Source organism: Kogia breviceps, chromosome 5, assembly GCF_026419965.1.
Source record: "Kogia breviceps isolate mKogBre1 chromosome 5, mKogBre1 haplotype 1, whole genome shotgun sequence".
Lineage (NCBI taxonomy): Eukaryota > Metazoa > Chordata > Mammalia > Artiodactyla > Physeteridae > Kogia > Kogia breviceps.
Genome location: NC_081314.1, coordinates 75,065,819 through 75,088,750, shown reverse-complemented (window position 1 = coordinate 75,088,750; position 22,932 = coordinate 75,065,819). Strand labels below are relative to the sequence as shown.

At 39.3% G+C, this 22,932-nt stretch overlaps 1 protein-coding gene across 5 annotated transcripts; it reads right to left on the bottom strand.

The window, feature by feature from the left end:
* Positions 1-1,625: 1,625 nt before the first annotated feature.
* Positions 1,626-22,842, bottom strand: PLAAT1 (phospholipase A and acyltransferase 1). Of its 5 annotated transcripts, none has more exons than XM_067034241.1 (7): positions 22,687-22,842; positions 22,001-22,128; positions 17,196-17,297; positions 16,360-16,493; positions 15,729-15,867; positions 11,132-11,400; positions 1,626-1,877 (listed from the first exon to the last, which is right to left on the bottom strand). In XM_067034241.1, the coding sequence occupies exons 2-7, from the start codon at positions 22,002-22,004 to the stop codon at positions 1,776-1,778; spliced, it is 750 nt and encodes a 249-aa protein (XP_066890342.1). In that variant the 5' UTR covers positions 22,005-22,128; positions 22,687-22,842; the 3' UTR covers positions 1,626-1,775. The 5 variants fall into 5 exon arrangements, with proteins under 5 accessions (XP_066890342.1, XP_058920015.1, XP_066890344.1 ...); XM_059064032.2 differs by lacking the exon at positions 22,687-22,842 and adding an exon at positions 22,286-22,556; XM_067034243.1 differs by lacking the exon at positions 17,196-17,297 and having other exon boundaries at positions 22,687-22,791.
* Between the last annotated feature and the right edge of the window lie 90 nt (positions 22,843-22,932).

Sequence of the window (22,932 nt, the reverse complement as noted above, 5' to 3'; positions counted from 1 at the left end):
GCTGCCAATCTCACCCTGATTAGACAATACTAGGAAAGAAACTTTTTTTTTCGTTTATAATTTTACTATTGAGAGTAGGACATAAAAGGAATATGAAACTGAAATTAGAATAAAAATTCAGGGATAATTTTGGATCATGCTATCAGGTAGGAGACACACCTCACAGAAGAATAGGGGAGGAAGAGAGTTTGGGGGTTTATCTGCAAACAGAAATGGTGCCATAAGAAAGGGAAGGGATTAGTCAGGGAACAGGAAGAGAGACAGGGTCTCTACTTGCCCTGATGGTAGCACATGACCCATTCTGTTATCATTATTCTTAACCCTGCAATTAGATTGTAAAGTATTTCTGGCCTGGGAGTAAAATCTAAATCAGTTTGATAGGTCCAAGACTTTCACTGAGTCATCTGTTTAGTTACTTTATCTACCATATTCCTGGTTCCCTCATTCCACCCCCAACCCCCTAAATTTACTTAAACTTTTCCTTTATTTAATGCAATACTTTATTTTTTTATTTTTTATTTTTTTAACATCTTTATTGGAGTATAACTGTTTTACAATAGTGTGTTAGTTTCTCCTTTACAACAAAGTGAATCAGTTATACATATACATATGTTCCCATATCTCTTCCCTCTTGTGTCACCCTCCCTCCCACCCCTCTAGGTGGTCACAAAGGACAGAGGTGATCTCCCTGTGCTATGCGGCAGCTTCCCACTAGCTATCTAATTTACATTTGGTAGTGTATATGTGTCCCTGCCACTCTCTCACTTCGTCTCACAATGCCTTTTAATGATGGCACAATAAGGATGTCATTAGCTGGCAGTGTTGTTTGTAGGGTAATGTTATCTGATATAATCCCAGGGTATAGAGACCTGCATCCACTTCTCCCCACCTGCTGCCGATAAGAATTCCACTGGAAAGTTATTAAAAAGTACTGTGTTTCATTCAACACATAATCAATAAAATGCAAGAGTAAAATCATGACACTCCTTGACATAGTAAAAGCCTTAAAAAGTAACACAGGATATTGTTTTCTAAATACGGCACCTTAAACCTACATTTAATGATCTCTTGCTAAGGTTAAGAGAGTCAAACTCTTGAAATACTTCAAAATCCAAAGGGAATGATGGAGCATTGTAGAAGTAACAGCCCACTCCAGCTTCTCACATATTCCTTACAAATGAGTCGCTTCCAGGGAAATCACTGGATCCGAAACACTGGAGCTGAGAGTTCCTTCTCCCATTCACCCCCTGCCCCCATCTACACAGGAGCAAGGAGATGGGTGTCCACCCTCAAATGGTTTATTAATCAAAAGTTTTTCAAGCTGCCTAACCAAATGCTAAATTTCCAAAATTCTTTTCTTACCAGAAAAGGAATATGAATTTTGAGGTCAACCCCCAAATTTGGGGCTCTTAACATTTTTTTTCAAAATCACATATAAAAGGTTCTTTATCCCTCTGGCAAATACAAAATAGTTACCCTCAGGGGAAAGGAAAACAGTATTTATAGAAGATAAATGATGATGTGATATTAAGATCCTCTGCTGGCTCACTCAAAAGGCTACTGCTTCTTACTCAAGCTGCCACAGGAAATCTATGCTAGTAGGGAGGAAAATTTCCACAGCTCAATGATGAGATAATACCAGTAAGCAATTTATTAAAGAGCCTGCCATCCATCATTGGAATTTGGAACAATAATGATACATTGAAAATAAGTATTCATCCCAAGTTTCTTTTCCTCCTCACAAATTCCTTCAGCTCCAATATCTCTTCAGTAAATTAATAGTATTTTGCTCTTAGTCTTTTTGGAAACAAGCCAAGGAAAGAGAAGGCACCAGCAGCAGCTGTCACAAACCCAATGGTACTTATTGCTCGGCTGGCCTATAAGGAAACAGGAAACAAGCAAAAAACACATCTTATTCTAAAAGCATCTCAGTGTCCTAAACCCCAGCTTTAGCTTGTTTCCTAAACTGAAGACCCATTTTAATGTAAAATGGATGAATTTAAAACTCAATGCAAAATCAGAATTCTGTATGCAAATGAAATAAATTTATAATTATTATAATTATGACAAAGATAGACATACACATAGGTAGAGATTCCTCATATTTTTATAGCTTCTGAGAGTTTACAAACTCATTATGCCACAATTCCTAATAATTGTCATAGTAAACCTGGGAGGTAGCATTACTCCTGTTTTGTAAAACTCGAGAAGTTAAAGGTGATTTGCCCAAGGGAGGTCGTACCACCAGGATGTTTAGATATAGTTTAGTCTTGAACCATGTGTTCTCCCCTATGAAACCCCTACCCACTAAACACATACTGGTTTGGTTGATTCTATATCAAGGTGAATATCGTGTGTGTGTGTGTGTGTGTGTGTGTGTGTGTGTGTGTGTGTGTGTATTGGTTGAGGGGTGTAGACATGATAAGAAAGTGGGAGCACTCATTCAAGAAGTCTATTAAAAAGATGACAGCATTTGGATGGACGTGTGTGTGTGTGTGTGTGTGTGTGTGTGTGTGTGTGTGTGTTCCCTGACTTAATGTCTGTTAGGAAAATAATTCAGGGATGTGACTTGAGCTAAATACCTATAGGCTCTTATTTGGTAGATACACTTTGTATTCTGATAAACAAACTTCAAGAGAAGTCAATACTGATGTTAACTATCATGTCAAAAAGTAATTTCTCATGTAGACAAACGAAAATAAACCACTCTCAAGCTCAACTGTCCATAAAGGAGCTCAGACATTTATATCTTTAAGGGTATTAATCATCATCATGATGATGGAACTGATGAATATTCATGGTTTCATGGCACTCAACTAATATCGCCTTCCATCTGCAGTGCAATTTTATGACCCAAAGGTCACATTCAGATACTTCAGAGTCATCAGGTATTCTGAAAACAACAGTTATTCTCTGGGAGTTAAGAATCGGGCTTTCAAATAAAGCAAAACATTTTTCCTAAATTACTCTGGAGACCAGCCCCAATGCTGGAAAGTGTGACCCAGCTCATACTGGAGCATGCCCTCTGTCTAACCCACAGCCCTCCACCACGGAGCCTGCCACCCCCTAACCCACAGTTAGGGAGGGAACATAATGTTCCCTCCAGGAACATTATAGCCAGGACAGAGCACAATGGCAAGAGTATTCACTTCATTACATCATCCTGTGGTCTGTAGGGATGAGGCCTATAATTATAACTCCCTGCTCTGTTACCATCCCCAGCTGCCAAGGAGAATGACACTGGCAAACAAGTGAAAAATCCTATTTTAATTTACAATTCTAATTTAATGTATTTAGTTGGTTGGTTATTTCTTTTATTTGTAATTTTTAATTAGTTGCTACCTAAGTTGCTTCCCAGGAGAGAGTCAGAATTCACTATAGCATAGAGCTACCCACATAGCCCATGTGGAGCAAAAGGGGCTGAGAGATACAAGATACCAGACAAAATTCCAAAGAGGGGCAGAATCAATAATCAGATGGAGTAAGGATTATAAACCAAGCCCAAACCTCATGCAATTCCAGGCAGATGCTGAAATTCCAAGGAGGGCTGATACAGGAAAATATGGCAGGCAATGCAAAAACAGGAAGGTGCAATTGGTATCTTTAAACAGAGATATCAAATGGCAGCAGAGGACAGCCCTGGGAAAATGGCAGGATCCTGTGGGTGGGGTGGCCCCAGCTAGACGCAGTCCTAACTCATTGGGTATCTTTCAGCCACTAGAAACATAACATGGGAGAGAAATCCCATAAATCTAAGAGAACTGGGGAGGGGACAGACAACCTAATCCTAACTCAAAATCCCCTGAGATTGCACAGGCAAGATACAATTATAATAAAGCCACTTCCAGCATACAGTTTCCCAAATCCCAAACATTTATTTTTTTCAAGTTGCATTCTAAATGGAAAAATCACATGTAATTTGGACAATCCCTTTGAGTTATGTGTAACGGGATCTGACCTGCAAGATTATAAAATCCCAGGATCTTTGTGGTGAGACAGCGTGAACAAGAGCTTTTACTTCATGGCTGATTTAGGATTAGAAGATCACCAGATCCCATCCTGCACACTTCATCCTTTACAGGGCTTTCGAGGTGGGGAGGGTACATTGTAAACATCCTTATTGTGAGGATCTATATACACATGTCCAGTGAAATGTTAGCTATAACTGAAGCAGCTGGGTCCAGACATCAGTGGAGCTGGGTCACAGATGACTGTAGGGGTTATCAAAATCCCTCTTCCTCCAAGACTCTAAGGCTGCAGTGCTATGCAAAGAAACACAGTCAGGGTGTACTGTCTGTCAGCTTGTCCAGGCCCATTCAAGGGTGCTGCTATCTTCCACAAAGATAGACACATTTTAATAACTTGTTTAGACTCGAACAGTGAGAAATGTTGATTTTAGGAAGTTGTAAAAATAAGGAAAAGACAAGCCACAGGCTGGAAGAAAACACTGGTGAAAAGGCATATTTGATAAAAGATTGTTTTCCAAAATATGCTAAGAACTCTTAAAACTCAACAATATGAAAACCAGCAAGCAACCTAATTAAAATTGGGCTAAAGATCTCAAGAGACACGTCACTAAGTGTGATATGCAGATAGCAAATAATACATGAAAAGGTGTCCAACATCATACATATTTAAGGAATTACAAATTAAAACGATGGAGATACAACCATGTACCTATCAGAATGGCTAACCTCCAAAATGCTGACAGTGCCAAATGCTAAAGATGTGGAGCAACAGGAGCTCTTGTTCTTTGCTGGTGGGAATTCAAAATGGTACAGCCACTTTGGAAGACAGCTGGGCAGTTTCTTACAAAACTAAACATACTCTTATCATATGATCCAACAATCATAATACTTGGTGTTTATCCAAATGAGTCAAAAATTTACATACACAAAAAACCTACACACAAATGTTTCCAGCAGCTTTTTTCATAATTACCAAAACTGGGAAGCAGCCAAGATGTCCTTCAGTAGGTGAGTGGAAAAATAAACTGTGGTGCGTACAGACAAGGGAATATTATTCAGCAATAAAAAGAAATGAGCAACCAAACCATGAAAAGACATGGAAGAATTTTAAGTGCATATTGCTTAGTATGATTTCAACTATATGACATTCTAGGAAAGATAAACTATAGGGCAGTAAAAAAAAAAATCAGTGATTGCCAGAGATTTAGAGAAAGAGGGAATGATTAAGCAGAGTATACTGGATGTCATTATACAGTTGTCACAACCAACAGAATTTACAACATAGAGTGAACCCTTATGTTAACTATTTAGGGGAAGACAATTTTTTCCTTTACCCATAACAAGTTCTCAGCTGAGGCTCTGTAATAAGAGGAAAGCAAACAGAAGTTTATTAACATGTATATCTCATATACTCATGGGAGAAATTCAGGGAAGAGTAACTCAAAGAGAGAGAACAAACAAAACACAACGTTAGTAAAAGGAAAGGAATCATAAAGATCAGAGCAGAAATAAATGAAATAGAAACAAAGAAAACAATAGCAAAGATCAATAAAACTAAAAGCTGCTTCTTTGAGAAGATAAATAAAATTGTAAATCTCTAGCCAGACTCATCAAGAAAAAGAGGAAGAGGATTCAAATCAATAAAATTAGAAATGAAAAGGGAAGTTACAATGGATACCGCAGAAATACAAAGCATTGTAAGAGACTACTACAAGCAACACTATGCTAATAAAATGGGCAACCTGGAAGAAATGGACACATTCTTAGAAAGGTATAATCTTCCAAGACTGAACCAGGAAGAAATAGAAAATATGAACAGACCAATCACAAGTAATGAAATTGAAACTGTGAGTGAAAATCTTCCAACAAACAGAAGTCCAGGACCAGATGGCTTCACAGGTGAATTCTATCAAACATTTAGAGAAGAGCTAACACCCATCCTTCTCAAACTCTTCCAAAAAATTGCAGAGGAAGGAACACTCCCAAACTCATTCTACAAGGCCACCATCACCCTGATACCAAAACCAGACAAAGATAATACAAAGAAAGAAAATTACATACCAATATCACTGATGAATATAGATGCAAAAATCCCCAACAAAATACTAGCAAACAGAATCCAACAACACATTAAAAGGAGCATACACCATGATCAAATGGGATTTATCCCAGGGATGTAAGGATTCTTCAATATACCCAAATCAATCAGTGTGATACACCACATTAACAAATTGAAGGAGAAAAACCATATGATCATCTCAATAGATGCAGAAAAAGCTTTCAACAAAATTTAACACCCATTTATGATAAAAACTATCCAGAAAGTGGGCATAGGGGGAACCTACCTCAACATAATAAAGGCCATATATGACAAACCCACAGCAAACATCATTCTCAATGGTGAAAAACTGAAAGCATTTCCTCTAAGATCAGGAACAAGACAAGGATGTCCACTCTCGCCACTACTATTCAACATAGTTTTGGAAGTCCTAGCCATGGCAATCTGAGAAGAAAAAGAAATAAAAGGAATACAAATTGGAAAAGAAGAAGTAAAATCATCACTGTTTTCAGATGACATGATACTATACATAGAGAATCCTCAAGATGCTACCAGAAAACTACTAGAGCTAATCAATGAATTTGGTAAAGTAGCAGGATACAAAATTAATGCACAGAAATCTCTGGCATTCCTATACACTGACAACGAATGATCAGAAAGTGAAATTAAGGAAACAATCCCATTCACCAATGCAACAAAAAGAATAAAATAACTAGGAATAAACCTATCTAAGGTGATAAAAGACCTGTACTCAGAAAACTATAAGACACTGATGAAATAAGTCAAAGATGACACAAACAGATGTGAGATATACCATGTTCTTGGATTGGAAGAATCAGTATTGTGAAAATGACTATACTACCCAAAGCAATCTACAGATTCAGTGCAATCCTTATCAAATTACCAATGGCATTTTTTACAGAACTGGAACAAAAAAATCTTAAAATTTGTATGGAGACACAAAAGATCCCGAATAGCCAAAGCAATCTTGTGGGAAAAAAAACGGAGCTGGAGGAATCAGACTCCCTGACTTCAGCCTACACTACAAAGCTACAGTAATCAAGACAATATGGTACTGGCACAAGAACAGAAATATAGATCAATGGAACAGGATAGAAAGCCCAGAGATAAACCCACACACCTATGTTCAACTAATCTATGACAAAGGAGGCAAGGATATATAATGGAGAAAAGACAGCCTCTTCAATAAGTGGTGCTGGGAAAACTGGACAGCTACATGTAAAAGAATAAAATTAAAATACTCCCTAACACCATACACAAAAATAAACTCAAAATGGATTAAAGACCTAAATGTAAGACCGGACACTATAAAACTCTTACAGGAAAACCTAGGAAGAACACTCTTTGACATAAATCACAGCAAGATCTTTTTTGGCCCACCTCCTAGAGAAATGGAAATAAAAACAAAAATAAACAAATGGGACCTAATGAAACTTAAAAGCTTTTGCACAGCAGAGGAAACCATAAACAAGATGAAAAGACTACCCTCAGAATGGGAGAAAATATTTGCAAACGAATTAACGGACAAAGGATTAATCTCCAAAATATATAAATAGTTCATGCAGCTCAATATTAACAAAACAAACAACCCAATCAAAAATGGGCAGAAGATCTAAAGAGACATCTCTCCAAAGAAGACATACAGATGGCCAAGAAGCACACGAAAAGTTGCCCAACATTACTGGTTATTAGAGACATGCAAATCAAAACTACAATGAGGTATCACCTCACACTGGTTAGAATGGGCATCATCAGAAAATCTACAAACAACAAATGCTGGAGAGGGTGTGGAGAAAAGGGAACCCTCTTGCACTGTTGGTGGGAGTGTAAATTGATACAGCTAATTTGGAGAACGGTATGCAGGTTCCCTAAAAAACTAAAAATAGAATTACCATATGGCCCAGCAATCCCACTACTGGGCATATATCCAGAGAAAACCATAATTCAAAAAGACACATGTACTCCAGTGTCTACTGCAGCACCATTTACAATAGCCAGGTCATGGAATCAACCTAAATGCCCACTGACAGACAAACAGATAAAGAAAATGTGGTACATATATACAGTGGAATATTAGCCATAAAAAGGAACAAAATTAGGTCATTTGTAGAGACGTGGATGGACCCAGAGACTGTCATACAGAGTGAAGTTAAGTCAGAAAGAGAAAAACAAATATTGTATATGAACACATATATGTGGAATCTAGAAAAATGGTACATATTAACTGGTTTGCAATGCAGAAATAGAGACACAGATGTAGAGAACAAACGTATGGACACCAAGGGGGTAAAGTGGCAGGGCGTGGTGGTGGTGGGATGAATTGGCAGATTGGGATTGACATATATACACTAATATGTATAAAATACATAACTAAGAACCTGCTGTATAAAAATAAATAAACAAAATTAAGAAACAAAGAATTCAGGCTTATATAGTATCTTCAACAAAGAACAATAAATTTGTAGAGAAATGACAGGACACAGGAAAGTGGTTCGCCTTCCAAGGGCAAGTCTGTGGGAAGGTAAACATACAGGAAACTAATGGTAAACAGAGGCTTGTGAGTAGTTTGTTATGTGGATACCTCTAGTGCCCTCTCTAGGCTGATAAGGGTCTTACATTAACCACTGGTTGTCCCTGATGATTAACTTTTGTCCTTCCTGGTAGAGTGGGGAGGAGGAACACCTTTGAAAATTTATGTCCTGCTTTTAGGCAAACAGGGGGAGGGCAGAGAGCTTTTCTTGAATCCGCTTCTACTCAGTTGTCTCTCAGTTGCTCAAAATAATCCTTATGCCAAAGTGACATATTTGGGGGTGGCATATTCTGGTTTCCTTCACTATGGACTCTGGTTGATGAGGATGTACCAATGTTGGTTCATCTTTTATAACAAATATACCACATTGCTGTAGGACATTGACAGTGGGGAAGGACACATATATGTGGGTGGGAGAGGGAGTATGTGGGAACTCTCTATACTTTCAGCTCAATTTTGCTGTAAATTTAAAACTACTCTAAAAAGTAAAGTCCATTAATTTTTAAAAAAATACAGAAAAGTACAAAGAAGAAAAAGATGAGGCCACCATCCTTCCACCTTTCTAACCTTTTCATGTATTTATAGTTTTTAAATTGGGGGAAATACACAGCCATTTCCCAAGAATACTGTTCTATGCTCAAGACCCCCAAGCCTTAAAGGGACCCTGAAAAACAAACCTAATATTAGTTATTATTAGTACTAACACTATTAATTATTGATAGTTAAATAAATTAATTAAATAAAAATAACAATTCGAGTGCTGTAGTTTTTTAGATCAACAGAATTTTACTGAAGAGTGTCAACAAAGATCTATAAAATTGCTAAAATACTGAAATTAAAAGTAGTCTATGAAAGTACACTTTTTATTGGGATGAATAATATGTAATGGAGTATGCTAAGAGACTTTAAAAATCTCTTAAAATCTATAAAACAACCTCACTTTATAGATTAGGAAACTGATAAACAATGTGTCCAAAGTCATCCAGCTATGAAGTGGTGAAGATAGGGCTCTAGCTCAGATCAGCAGAATTCCAAAGCTTAGGTGTGTCCTTAAGGCTGTCACTACACACTACACCATCTTCATCAGAACCTGCTAAAGAATAGTTATATTAGTTGTTAAAAAAATGGTTACTCTTTCATGGGTCTTGATCTGGGTATGAAACGTGGAAAGATGATAGATTACAAGTGAGAGTCAAAGCAAAAAGATGGCTCTAATTCCTTTTGATTTAACCACATTAAAAAAAAATACTGATTGAGTGCAGTGGACAACTTTGTCATTAACAAACTATATTTCTTAGCTATACCACTACTTTTCAATGCAAAGGTGAGCTGAAACTTGTGTGCACGTCCTCTGTGTTTTGGCTCAGAAGCAATTTATTGCTACATGTGAATAGAACATTCATTATGGTAATGTACTTCCTAATAAAAATGAATTTCCAATTAAATTATTTCTTAATAAAAACAAATGTATCTGTTCATTATGTTCCATCTCCCATTTTCCCAAGCTTTCGTGAGCAGAATTGTAACTTCATTCCTCAGAATAGACACTTATATAACAGATCCACCATTTAAAGATATTGGAAGCCTTTATATATTCATTTTCTCACACCACTTTAATAAATCTTTCGGTTAAAACATCAATGACGGAATTGGATTGGTGGGAAAACAGGTAGGGAAAGGGCATGCTTTTAATGCGGAATCTGACATACTACCGAATAGTGATGGTAAATAACAAAACTATAAGCTACTTCCTCTGGTTGGGGAAGTCCCCCACCAGGGACTTCCCTGGTGACACAGTGGATAGGACTAGGAACTCCCAGTGCAGGGGGCATGGGTTCAATCCCTGGCCAGGGAACTAGATCCCACATGCACACTGCAACTAAGAGTTCGCATGCCACAACTAAGGAGACCTGGAGCCGCAACTAAGGAGCCTGCCTGCTGCAACTGAGACCCAGCGCAACCAAAAAATAAATAAATATTTTTTTTAAAAAAAGTCAATTAATCCACTGAAAATCATCCAAAAGCTCAATGAATCAAAGGATCTCCTCAAAAGCACAACATTTCTTTGAAACTAGCATTGCAAGGAAACAGAAGACATTTACAAAGCCACCAAGCTATGGTATCAGTTAGCCTCTTTCAGCTAATGGAAAAGAATCTCACTGTTACCATCTATGTTTTCAGCAAATGAACTCCCACTCAAAAATGTCAGCGTTCTTTTCAGCATATTTTTTTCAGTATATAAAGTAACTGATTTAATTGCTGTATGGTGGGGTAATGGGAAAAAACTGAAGGACATAAGGCAATAAGAATGACAGAAAGCTATGGTCTTGACTCTGCTTCAAGTCCCTTCTAACCCAAATTCATGATATGAATGTTCTAGTCTCAGTGTGGTCATGAAATTGCTGCATGACCTTGAGAAACTCGATTCCCTCCTTTGTCCTGCAGTGTTCTCATATTTTCTTTTTCTTTTCCATTTGTTTGAGGCCTGAAAATTTGATCATAGTCAGTAGCTATTATTTTCCCAAACTTCCATTTCTCCTAGAGAAAACTCACCTGTTCTGAAACTCCTTCTCCATAGCGGAGCAAAGTCACAAAATGCTCACAGTTGTTGACAAGTAAGTCATACTCCACCTCCTGTCCAGCAACAAACTCTGACCGTTGCATGACTTCTTCCACGGGGAGTGGTGGGTATGTTTCATCATATTTATTGTTTATTCTGTATGTGTCATTTCCCACAACATCCTTCAAAAGCTGTATCTTCACCAGGGCCTTTCTGCTGAATACAGACTTGGCACTTGTAAACGGTGCAGAAATGCCATCATCTATAAGGAGAATTCTGGTTAGCAAGATATAGTGACTCAGCCCGGTGAACTCCACTGCCATCCTAACTTATCCTCAAACCAGAAACCATTTAATCTTACTAACAGTAAACGCTCATTCTCTAATTTATCACTAACACTTGTTCAATACTATATGAGTGAGAATATAAGAAAACTTTTTGAAAATCTATATCTATGACCCAGCAATTCCACTTCTGGGCATATACCTTGAGAAAACCATAATTCAAAAAGAGTCATGTACCAAAATGTTCACTGCAGCTCTATTTACAATAGCCAGGAGATGGAAGCAACCTAAGTGTCTATCATCGGATGAATGGATAAAGATGTGGCACATATATACAATGGAGTACTACTCAGCCATAAAAAGAAACAAAACTGAGTTATTTGTAGTGAGGTGGATGGACCTTGAGTCTGTCATACAGAGTGAAGTAAGTCAGAAAGAGAAAGACAAATACCTTATGCTAACAGATATATATGGAATCTAAGAAAGAAAAAAAAAATGTCATGAAGAACCTAGGAGTAAGATGGGAATACAGACACAGACCTATTAGAGAGTGGACTTGAGGAAATGGGGAGGGGGAAGGGTAAGCTGTGACAAAGTGAGAGAGTGGCACGGACATATATACACTACCAAAGGTAAAATAGACAGCTAGTGGGAAGCAGCCGCATAGCACAGGGGAATCAGCTCGGTGCTTTGTGACCACCTAGAGGGATGGGATAGGGAGGGTGGTAGGGAGGGAGACACAAGAGGGAAGAGATATGGGAACATATGTTTATGTATACCTGATTCACTTTGTTATAAAGCAGAAACTGACACACCATTGTAAAGCAATTATACTCCAATAAAGATGTTAAAAAAATAAAATAATTTTTTAAGAAATCGCCAAAAATCTATATCTACTTATCTTTTTGAAAATTCATAGAACAAATTGGGTGTGAAAACTCTACTTATTTTTGAGGAATAAGTTCTCTATCAATTGGTATTATTATTAGGGATCTTGGCGTATGTTTCTAACAAAGTACAGATAAGATCATTGCCCCCTTTTTCTATGATGCAGTCTATTTTTCAGCATTTGAACACTTCCAAACTAATACCATTGGGCTTAACAGTAGTGCATTATGATTAGTGCTCTTGTCCTGCATCTAAGCAGCACTCCTTACCCCCAGCTCTGTTTTTACACTTGTTCTTTTAATTAGACTTCACTTTTAAACCTGCAGGGGACCCCAGTCTTCTGAGGGGTCAGTTGGGGTCAGGCTGGGGCCCTGCCTTTGTTTTGTTAGTCCCTTTAGCCAAGAAACTAAGTCCTAAAACTAAACCTAATGTTTTAGTCCTAAAACTAAACCTAACTGTCCACTCTATGTGGCCCCTAGCTGTGCCCTACCCACCCGTCACAATGCCCCATGCCCTACCACTCCATCTTACTGCCTCTATTAGTAAGCATTGGTCTAGACCGCCTGAAACCTCTGTATCCTGGCATGCCGTGGTCAGCATCTGAGGCATCTGATTCCTTAGTGTTCAGCTTTAACACCAGGCCCTAGGCCCTCTCCATCTGCCCAAGACTGCTATGCTTGGCCATCATTCAAGTAAACCATGAGATGAAGGGTCTCTGTATAACCAGTGTTATGACACTTTTCCTTTCAGTAATGACTAAAAGCAAACTTTTTCTTCCACTCCTCTTTTTTTCTCTCCTCCAAAATCCTTTTCATTGGAGCAGCATTTCCAGTTAATTATCTTACACGTTGAAAGTTCTTACACATTACAAGTTCATAGGACACATATATCCTAGTTAGAATTATTCAATTTTTTTTTTGACTAGTTTGATGCAATCAATTTACTGATGAGAAAATCAAAGCTTGGAGAGATAAACTGGCTTGTGGAACATCCCACAAGTAGTTAACAGAAAAAGGAATTTAACTTCAGTCTACAGGATCAAAGCTCAGTGCTTGAACCACATTAAGATGGAGCTTAAGATGGGAAAAAAGAAAACAGCACAAAAACCTCATATTATTTTCCAAATGTGAAAACTGCAGAGATAATGTAAAGAATTGCTTAGCGTTAATTATTAGACTCTACAGAATGAATGGCTCTGTATCGTAAATGTCATTTTATTTGCCATTTCCACTTCCAATATTCTAGAACAAGAGGCAAATAGCTCAAAATCCTGCAAAAATCACTTCATTAACAGTTCTCAGAAGCTCTCAAGATAGTAAGACTTAGGCCTATAAACACTTCTTTATAAAGGTATCTTGAAGAAAAAATATTCTAGGCTATTTGTTATTTGCATATGTTTTTTCTTAATAGTTTGTGCCCATTTCTAAACCTGTAGAAAATACAGAAAAATACAGCATAAACACATAAATAAATATAAACTACCTATTATCCTGCCACTCAGAAATAACTATTATTATTATTTTGATGTATTTGTACTGTCATTTATTATCACTTGTATATGTGTGTGTATATTTCTGCATTAACATGTATGTATGTATATATGATTTCTTTGCAAACCAGGTACCGTATTACACAATGCACTTTTAATCTGGAATTTTCCAAGAGCTATCATACAAGATCATCTTTCATGCAATTAAAGGTGTCCAGAAATGATTTTTAGCTGTTAAAGTATTACTGTTTTAGTCTGCTGAGCACCCCATCTTACCACTGCTTCTTTCTTTCTGGAAAAGACTCTTTCTAGGCCAGTCATACTATCCTATTCCTGGACACAGTGATGGTTCAGTGATGGACATGGGACCCACACCGGACAGAGTCATTCTCCATGATTTTTCTAACTGCAGTGGGCAGGGAGTAACTCTCTCCTGTGGGTCACAAGCCTATAAGGATGAGAGCCTAAGGATGCTTATGCTCATCAGTTCAGCTTCTTAGACATAGCCTGGGATAATGAAGACAATATATAGCAAAAGAATGCAGATGTGGGATGGAGAATTTTGATAGTGTTCAAGCCCCTAGACCCGGGCATCCCTGAGGCCAGCACCATCTCTACTCTTTCTGTAGTTTCCTTCACTGAAGCAATGAATTTGCCTTTTTGTTTAAGTGAATTTGAATTTGATTTATGTTACTTGCAACTAAAAAATTCTGCCGAACACAGATACCTTATATCTTGTGGCTAAATCATAATTCACTTAACCATTCCCTTGCTGGCCATTGATCCATTCTGTTTTTTTAAACCATTATAAATGAGATAGAAGTGAACATTCTCATACTCAAATATTAAATAAGTATCTCTGAAAGTATTTCCCAAGAATAGATTCATAGAGGTAAAATTACAGGGTCAGAGCATATGAACTCCTTTAAGACTCTTAGCACATATTGTTAAATTGTTTTTGAGAACAATTTTATCAACTTATATTTCTGTCAACAGTATCCTTGTGTTCATTTCATTATACCTTTATCAACAGATTATCATTTTTTAAAATGTTGCTAATGTGAAAGGCATAAAATCTGTCATTTTATTTTATAATTCCTAGATGACTGAAAAGCTGACACCTTTAAAAATGGGTATTAGATTTTTGTCTTCTACAAACTGTTCACAATCTTTTACCCATTTGTTTGTTGGGATTTGGGTGTTGGCTGTTCCCTCAGCTTAATGAACTCTTTCCCCAAATATCACGTGCTGGGTTTCTTCACCTCTTTCAAGTTGTGTCTCAAATGCTACTTTCTCATGAGATTTTCCTGACCAGCTAATTTAAAACTGCAGCAGCCACAACTCCCCAGCACTTCCTATCCTGCTTCTATGATTTTCTCCATTATCACTTATCTCTAATCTAACATTACTTTCTGTATTTTGTTCATGCTCCCTCTCTCAGGCTTGCTCTCTCCCTCTCTCGCTCTCTCCCTCTCTCTCTGTCTCTGTCTCCCTCTCTTTCTCCACTAGAATGTAAGCTCCACTGTGTAGGGACTGGCTTATGTATCCCTAGCATTTAGAAAAGCCTTTGGCACATACTGGAAAATCTATAAATAGATGTTGAATGAATTGAAATAATCTATTTGTATTATATATAAAGACATTGTGACTCTTGTCATGTTTGTGGCAAATATTTTCCCCAGCTGATTATTTACTTTTTAACTGTGTTTTTTTAATCCAGAGGTTTAAAATTTTAATATTAATTGGCTTTTGTGATTTCTTCAATGGCACTTTAGTCTTAGAAGGTCCTTCTGTAAACCTAGATCAGTTGGATTTATCTACTTTCTACATTTTATTTCTAGTCTGTTTTATTTTATGATTTTGTTCATGATTCCTTCTTGTAACAAGAAAACTAAAAAGCTCCCAGGAGCTTCTGGAAACAAACCTTACCTAGAGGTGCTATGTTGATAACATACCCATCACCCAAGTACAGTGCCCAGTGTTGATAGCCAGGACGAAACACTTCAATCAAGTCACCTGGCTGAGGGTTGCCAGGATAGTTCAAACTAAAGCAATCATTAAACGCCATCTGCAATGACAGACACAAAGAAGATCTAGCTGATATGACTTGGCAAAAGAAAATCAGTTCAAGGCTTCTATAGAAACATGGCAATACAGAATTTATTGGGATTGCATTTCTTATTAAATACTTAGATTCACGCCACTGTCCTTTTCTTTCAATGATTCCTACACAGAGATATGTGTGCACACATGGACAAGTGGAGAAAGAATTTCTCTACTATTGCTTAATTTTCTACAGCAATGCTTCTCATACTGATTAACCCCAGGGCTACTTTATTATAATAAGCATTTCATGATAATATCTGTTTTACTATGTAAATGTTCAGTTCATGACTACACAAAAAATATAATAAAGCACTTAGCATGAAAAAGTCAGGATTCAGAAGCAGAAGATCAGAAGTCTTTCAGCTTTTCATATAGCGACTTAGTAAAATCAAAAAGAGGTTTGGGTGTTCACTAACATTCTGTGCAAAAGTATACTTTATCCTGTAAAACTTACTCTGTGCTTTAAGCGGACACAAGTTCCAGGCTCAGATGAGTGTCCAGTCAGATATTCAGGCATACTGTAGGACACAGGACCTTTCTTCCTTGTGCTGAACTGTGCTGTGCAGACCCAGGCACACTGGCCTCCACCTGAAACCACATACAAGTACCTGTGTCCCTGTCCTTTGAAGAAAAAGGCTTTTGCTTTAGTCTCCCAGGCTTCCTCTGAGTCTTAAAAGGCTGGCTCAAGAGTTAATGATTAGGAAAGGGGAAGAGGTAGAAAAAAAGAAAAGCTGTTGGGTGGGGAAACTGGTAACAATTTAGACTATAAATCAGCCAGATAGCAGAGTCACCAAAATTCCAGTTCCCTGAAATATACAGATAAATATCTGACACACATTCCTAAGTTGTTTTTACAGGAAGCAGAACCCCATCAGGTGAAAACTACTGACTTCAAGCACATAGACCCAGACTGGTTGAAATCAGAAGATTAATGATGCTTGAAACTTCACCTTGATGCCAACCAAGCTGAGAATTGAGCATAAGCTGATCACACACCCTGTGGCCCCTCCCTCACCTTGCCTTTAAAAACGCTTCCCTGAAAGCCATTGGGGAGTTCAGAACTTTTGAGCATGAGCTGCCCATTCTTCTTGCTTGGCACCCTGCAATAAATGCTGTACTTTCCTTCACCACAACCCAGTGTCAGTAGGTTGGCTTTGTTGCATGTCAGGCAAGGGGACCCAAATCCAGGTTCAATAACACACCCACTAAATATCAGTAAATGCCCTTTGTCATTGTGGCAACCACAAACACCCCCACAGATTTCCACCACTCTCCAACTGCCCCACTTACTGGTTGATTCTTCATTTCTGATTCCCAAAACAGTGCAAGGTGGTTGATGCAGAAGGGGGACAACTTGGAAGGTTGGGGAGTTCATCATATTGATGAGTATGTCTGAAAATTCAGTTTGGTGAATTTTTTTCCTTTTAAATCAGTACTTTTCAGAAAGAACATATAAGTCTCTGATGGTTGATTTTTATGGAACATTACATTTTCTATGTACAGCATCCAAGTAGAATGACTCAGTAAGAGGAAGTTATGTACATTCACTGATAATCAAAAGGAGATTTCATGCTACATCCATCTTGAATATCTAATTGACAACAGAATATTCCTCTGCATCTCTCACTCTAATGTAGATATGTATACTCATTTACAAAATAAACCCAAGTGCCAGAAAGGGAAACTTCCAAATCATCTGAATTATAATTATAATAGCATAGGCAAAGAGCTTGGGAATACAGACTATCATTTTCCTGGCACACTAAAAGTCTTTTTTACGACAATGAATATTGGGAGGGTGTTTTCCCAAGTATTTGTATGCCATCTGTTGAAAACTTCAGTCATCATACTGTCACAGAAATGAGGCCAAATGCAAGCTGTCCATCTGTTGAAAAATAACTATTAAAACAACTTTATGGAAACTATTAAGTCTAACCACCCTCTCAAATATGTTTGAGTCTTATTAATATGGCAGTTCACAATTTGGCCACATGGGCACTAAAAGGAAAAATAGATACTATACTATGATATAAACAAACACATTTCCCATGAAAAGGAATCAGCAAGCACACACAGCTGCCTGTTAGCATTCAGAGACCTAGCCAAGCTTACAATAATAACCACCATTTGAACAGAAAGTACTGTGTAGTGTAACGGTTTTTTCAAGTGCACTATTCAATTAACCCTAATTCATTTTTTAAAAATCTACCATGATTTGAGTTTATTATGTTATTATCCCATTTTACAGCTAAAAAGTGATATTAGCAAATGCCAACCTTTTTAAAATACTCCCTGAAACACCTGTATTATAAAATACGGAGGGAAAAATAACTAGCCTAGGTGTGAGAGACATGAGCTCTTGCTTCAGGTCTTCTACATGCTAGTTCTGTCACTTTGGGACCTAAATGTAAAACATAAAATTATAAAACATACAGGGAAAAATACATAAGAGAAAATCCTCAGGATCTAGGGTAAACAAAGAGTTCTTAGACTTGACACCAAAAGTACTATTCGTAAAAGGAAAAACTGACAAATTGGATGTCCTCAAAATTCAAAACTTTTGCAGCACAAAAGACCCTATTAAAAGGACAAAAAGACAAGCTACAGAGCAGGAGAAAATTTTTGAAAACTACATATCCAAGAAAGGACCAATATCAGGAACATACAAAGAACTCTCAAAACTTAACAATTAAGAAGCAAAGAATACAATTAGAACTTGAGCAAAAGATACAATGACACCTTTTATCAAAGAAGAGCCGCAGATGTCAAGCCATGTTAAACATCACTGGTCATTAGGGATATTTAGATTAAAAAACCATGATAGCACTACATACCTATCACAATAGCTAAATTAAAAAATTGTGACCAGAGAAAATGCTGGCAAGAATGTGGAGTCACTGGATCACTCATTCACTGCTGTTGATAATATAAAATGTTGCAGTCACTCAAAGCAGTCTGGAAATTCCTTTAAAAACTTAGCTTGTAACTAAAATATGGTCCAGCACTTGCACTCCTAGGCATTTATCCCAGAGACTGAAGACATTAAAGACTTATAGTTGCACAAAAACCTGTACATGAATGTTTATAGCATAATAGCCCAAAACTGGAAACAACCCAGATGACCTTCCATGGGTGAACAGTAAACAATTTGTGGTACACCCATACCACTCCTAAGGAATAAAAAAGAACAAACTATTAATAAATGCAACAACACAACCAAGGGTGAATTTCTAGAGAACTGTGCTGAGTGAAAAAAGCCAGTGACATGACATGTTATATATATGATTCCATCTATACAACATCTTGACATGACCTAATTATAGAAACAGAGAACTAATAATGGTTGCCAGGGGTTAAGGAAGTGGTAAGAAGGAAGTGGGTGTGGCTATAAAAAGGCAACATATGAAAGATGCTAGAAGTGGTGGAATGCTCTGCCTCTCCATGTGGTCCATTTCAATAACCTGCTTGTGATACTGCAGTGTGGTTTTGCAAGATGTTACCACTGGGGAAAACCTGGCAAAGGTACAAGGGATCTCTCTGTATTATTTCTTACAACTGCATGTGAATCTACAATTATCTCAAAATAAAAATCTTTAATAGTAATAAAAAAAAATCAATGTATTTTTTTTCCTACAGAGCACAGAAGAGGACCAATATGGGGAAATTACAATGAGGCAACTTTTAGCTTTATATGAGGAAAATTTCTCTTTTATTGAAAGTGATCCAACAATGGAATGGAGCACCTTGTACAGATATCAGTCTCTGTCACTGGGAATGTTTAAACATAGTCACAGTTGATAAAAATAAGATTTCCGGGGGGGGTGTGGCACTGGTAAGGTGAGGAGGCCTTTCAAGGTCCCTTTCACCTCTAGTGTTCATCTCATTCTATTTCCCAGAAACTGTGCAATCCTCAAATCAACAGCACAAAGTAGATGTAATTATTTCCCCAATTTTAAATATGAGGAACCTGACGTTCACAGCAGTTCAGGGACTCATCCAAAGTTACACACTGGGAAAGGGCAGAACCTACATCTGGACCCAGATTAGGCTACATCCAAGGTCAGGCTCCTCATCCTTAACTGCTTGTCCCCATGTGCACTATACCTCCTCCCTTGCTGACCTTTCTGCAGCCCTTCTTGCACGCTGTGAGACTGGGTAACAGTTGTGAGCTGATGATTACAATCACCTTTTTACAGGTGAGGAAACTGAGACTGAGATGAATTAAGTAGCAGAATTAAAAGTCACACAGGTAGTAATGGACAGAAATAGAATTCAATCCCAGGTCTGTCTTCTTATTCCAGACTGCATGCTCCTTCCTTACTCCACTGATTAACATCACTAGCCAAAGGAATTGCTACTAAACAATGTTTCATCTTTTCCCCCTTCTCAAATATTCATTAGATAGAGAAGCTGCAAAAGCATACAGAATGTATATTTCATAAGACAACACAGGAAGTTTTTTTTTTTTTTCGGTACGCGGGCCTCTCACTGTTGTGGCCTCTCCGGTTGCGGAGCACAGGCTCCGGACGCGCAGGCTCAGCGGCCATGGCTCACGGGCCCAGCCGCTCCGCAGCATGTGGGATCTTCCCAGACCAGGGCACGAACCCGTGTCCCCTGCATCGGCAGGTGGACTCTCAACCACTGCGCCACCAGGGAAGCCCAACACAGAAAGTTTTTAAACATTCATACGTGGAACCAGTGAGTAATAGGAAGTGGAGCCTTAGGAAACCCTTGCTCTTCTGCAGGGGAGGTGTCAAGATGAGAAGCTTCTAGAAGCATTTAGAAGGTTCCCAGACTCATACCTTAGGGAAATGGCTAAAACCTGTCTGCTTGGGTAATTTGATTTACATGGACATCTACCCATTCCATTCAACTGCAAATGTGTTATGTAGTGCTTCATGAACATGATAATACAGAACCAATTAAAGATACATTTTTAAGTCCTCTGCTGATATCTCTGTGTGTCACCTTTAAGGTAAAAGTACTTCGTCTGCACAGAATTGTTTGACTAGTTTATAATAAAGAGTGTCTGTAATCCTTGTACAAGAAATTTCCTGTTTCATGCCAAAACAAGCTTCCTTGTTTATAGCTCCTTGTTGGTCTCCCTGGATGCATCAAAAGAAATAACGGCCCCCTGCACAGATAGGGATAGGCTGATTAACCGCTGCTTGTGTCCCTGGGGCCACCTGTGTTACAAGAATACTAACAGCACTTTTTCACAAACTACTCCCAAGGATGCTATTGGCAGTCTGAAACATGAGCACGGGCTATCCCTACAGTCCAACAGTCTCCCAATTCAGTTTGGACCACTTCCCACTAAAGCTGCATTTTTTATCCATAGCCCTGCCACAATGAGATGGCTCCATGAAGCCCTGTGCTCCCAGAACGGCTAATTCACAGACCCTCAGAGCTGCCAGTATCCTTGCTCCAACATCTCTCCCTACAGTTGAGGGTTCCAACTCCCGGCCAAATGAACCATCCTGAGCCATTGCCCCCTCATTCCTCGCTTGGAATCCCTCCGTGGATCCCCTGTCGACTCCGAATCTCGCTCCCTCTGTAATCTTGGACTCCTTATTCATCCCTACATTCTGGGCAAATCAAACCATTATTCCTCACTCTCACCTGGAGTTATGTTGCTAATACCGAAACTTCTACCTGGAATGCGCTGCCCATTTCCAAATGACCCACTCTTAAGGATCCAGATCAGATGTCACCTCCTCCCCAAGGTCCACCTCCTCTCAGCCACAGGTGACGTCTCCTTCCGAGCTACCACTCCTCCTCTATCTATCGCCCATTGCGTTTCCTACACCTGCGTGAGTTACTGATGTCTGGGGAATTTTCTCTTCTGCTCCATGTGGAGGGCTGGTTCCTGTTTATCTCTGCACCTGCAGTTTGCTGCAGAGTGCCTGTCACATATAACTGCCCAGGGAATGTTTAATAAATGAAGGAACGAGGATCCCCAGCCCAGGGAGGACAGAGTGGCTGGGCTTTTCCAGCACATAAATTACATTAATAGTCCTGAATGCCAAAGTGATTTCACCATTCATAGTTCCAAAACCTAATATATTATAATAATAAATACTTATTATTCATACTCATTTCAGTGAGGACGGTGGATAGAAGGCCTTAGTAAGCAAGACGAGGTCCAGTCCTGGTTCTGCCACTTGATAGCTGTGTCACACGGGAAAGTGAGTCTCTCTTCACCATGGACTCTGTTCTCCCACTTGCAAAAAAAAAAAAAAAAAAACGGGGCGGGGTGTGGGGAGAGACATGGGTTAAATGAGACGCTCTCTACTGGTCCTTGGGGCTCTCTCGTTTGAGAGTCGGTTCAGCAAGGCTGTCGGGGTCCTAGAGGTCCTCCCTCCTCCTCCCCAGCACACCTCACTCTGAAGCCTGGGTTGTTCTCCCCACCGGTGGCAGCGGCGAGGGTCCCGGGGTCGCGCCGGCCACGCCGCTGCTGCCCCTCCAGCTACCGGCCGGGGGTCCACTCCGTCTGCGCCCGGGGGAGGGCACGGCGGCAGCGGCGTACTGTCGGTTACCAAGGCCGGCCTCCGGCGCCAACGCCACCCCGCCGCGCGGAGAGGCCCCGGCGCTCCGACGCTGCCGCGCACGCGCCCTGCTCCTGCCGCCTGGGCCGGCTTGCGCCACCGCCTGGGGACCCGCCCGCCCGCCTCCGTCCCCTCCGCACCCGTGGGAGAACCGACACCACACCTGCTCTCCGCCCGCACAGACACACACACAAACCCAGCAGCCGAAGCGCAGCCCCAGCGCCGTAACTAACCGAGGACACCTTGCCCCGCCACTGGGACGTTCCTGCATCAAACTTTCCCGGTACCAAGGGCTGGTCTAGGCGCGGCGGGTGTACCGTTAACTTGTCTTGTTGAGCACAGAAACGTTCGTGAGCATGAATACACATTGCGTCCACTAGGAGTGCGCCCCTCCTCACTGTACACAGATTCCACTGAGGCAGCAGAAAGGATCCTGGTCCCTGTGCTCCAAGAAAGCATCTCAGTCTAAGCCAAGGTGG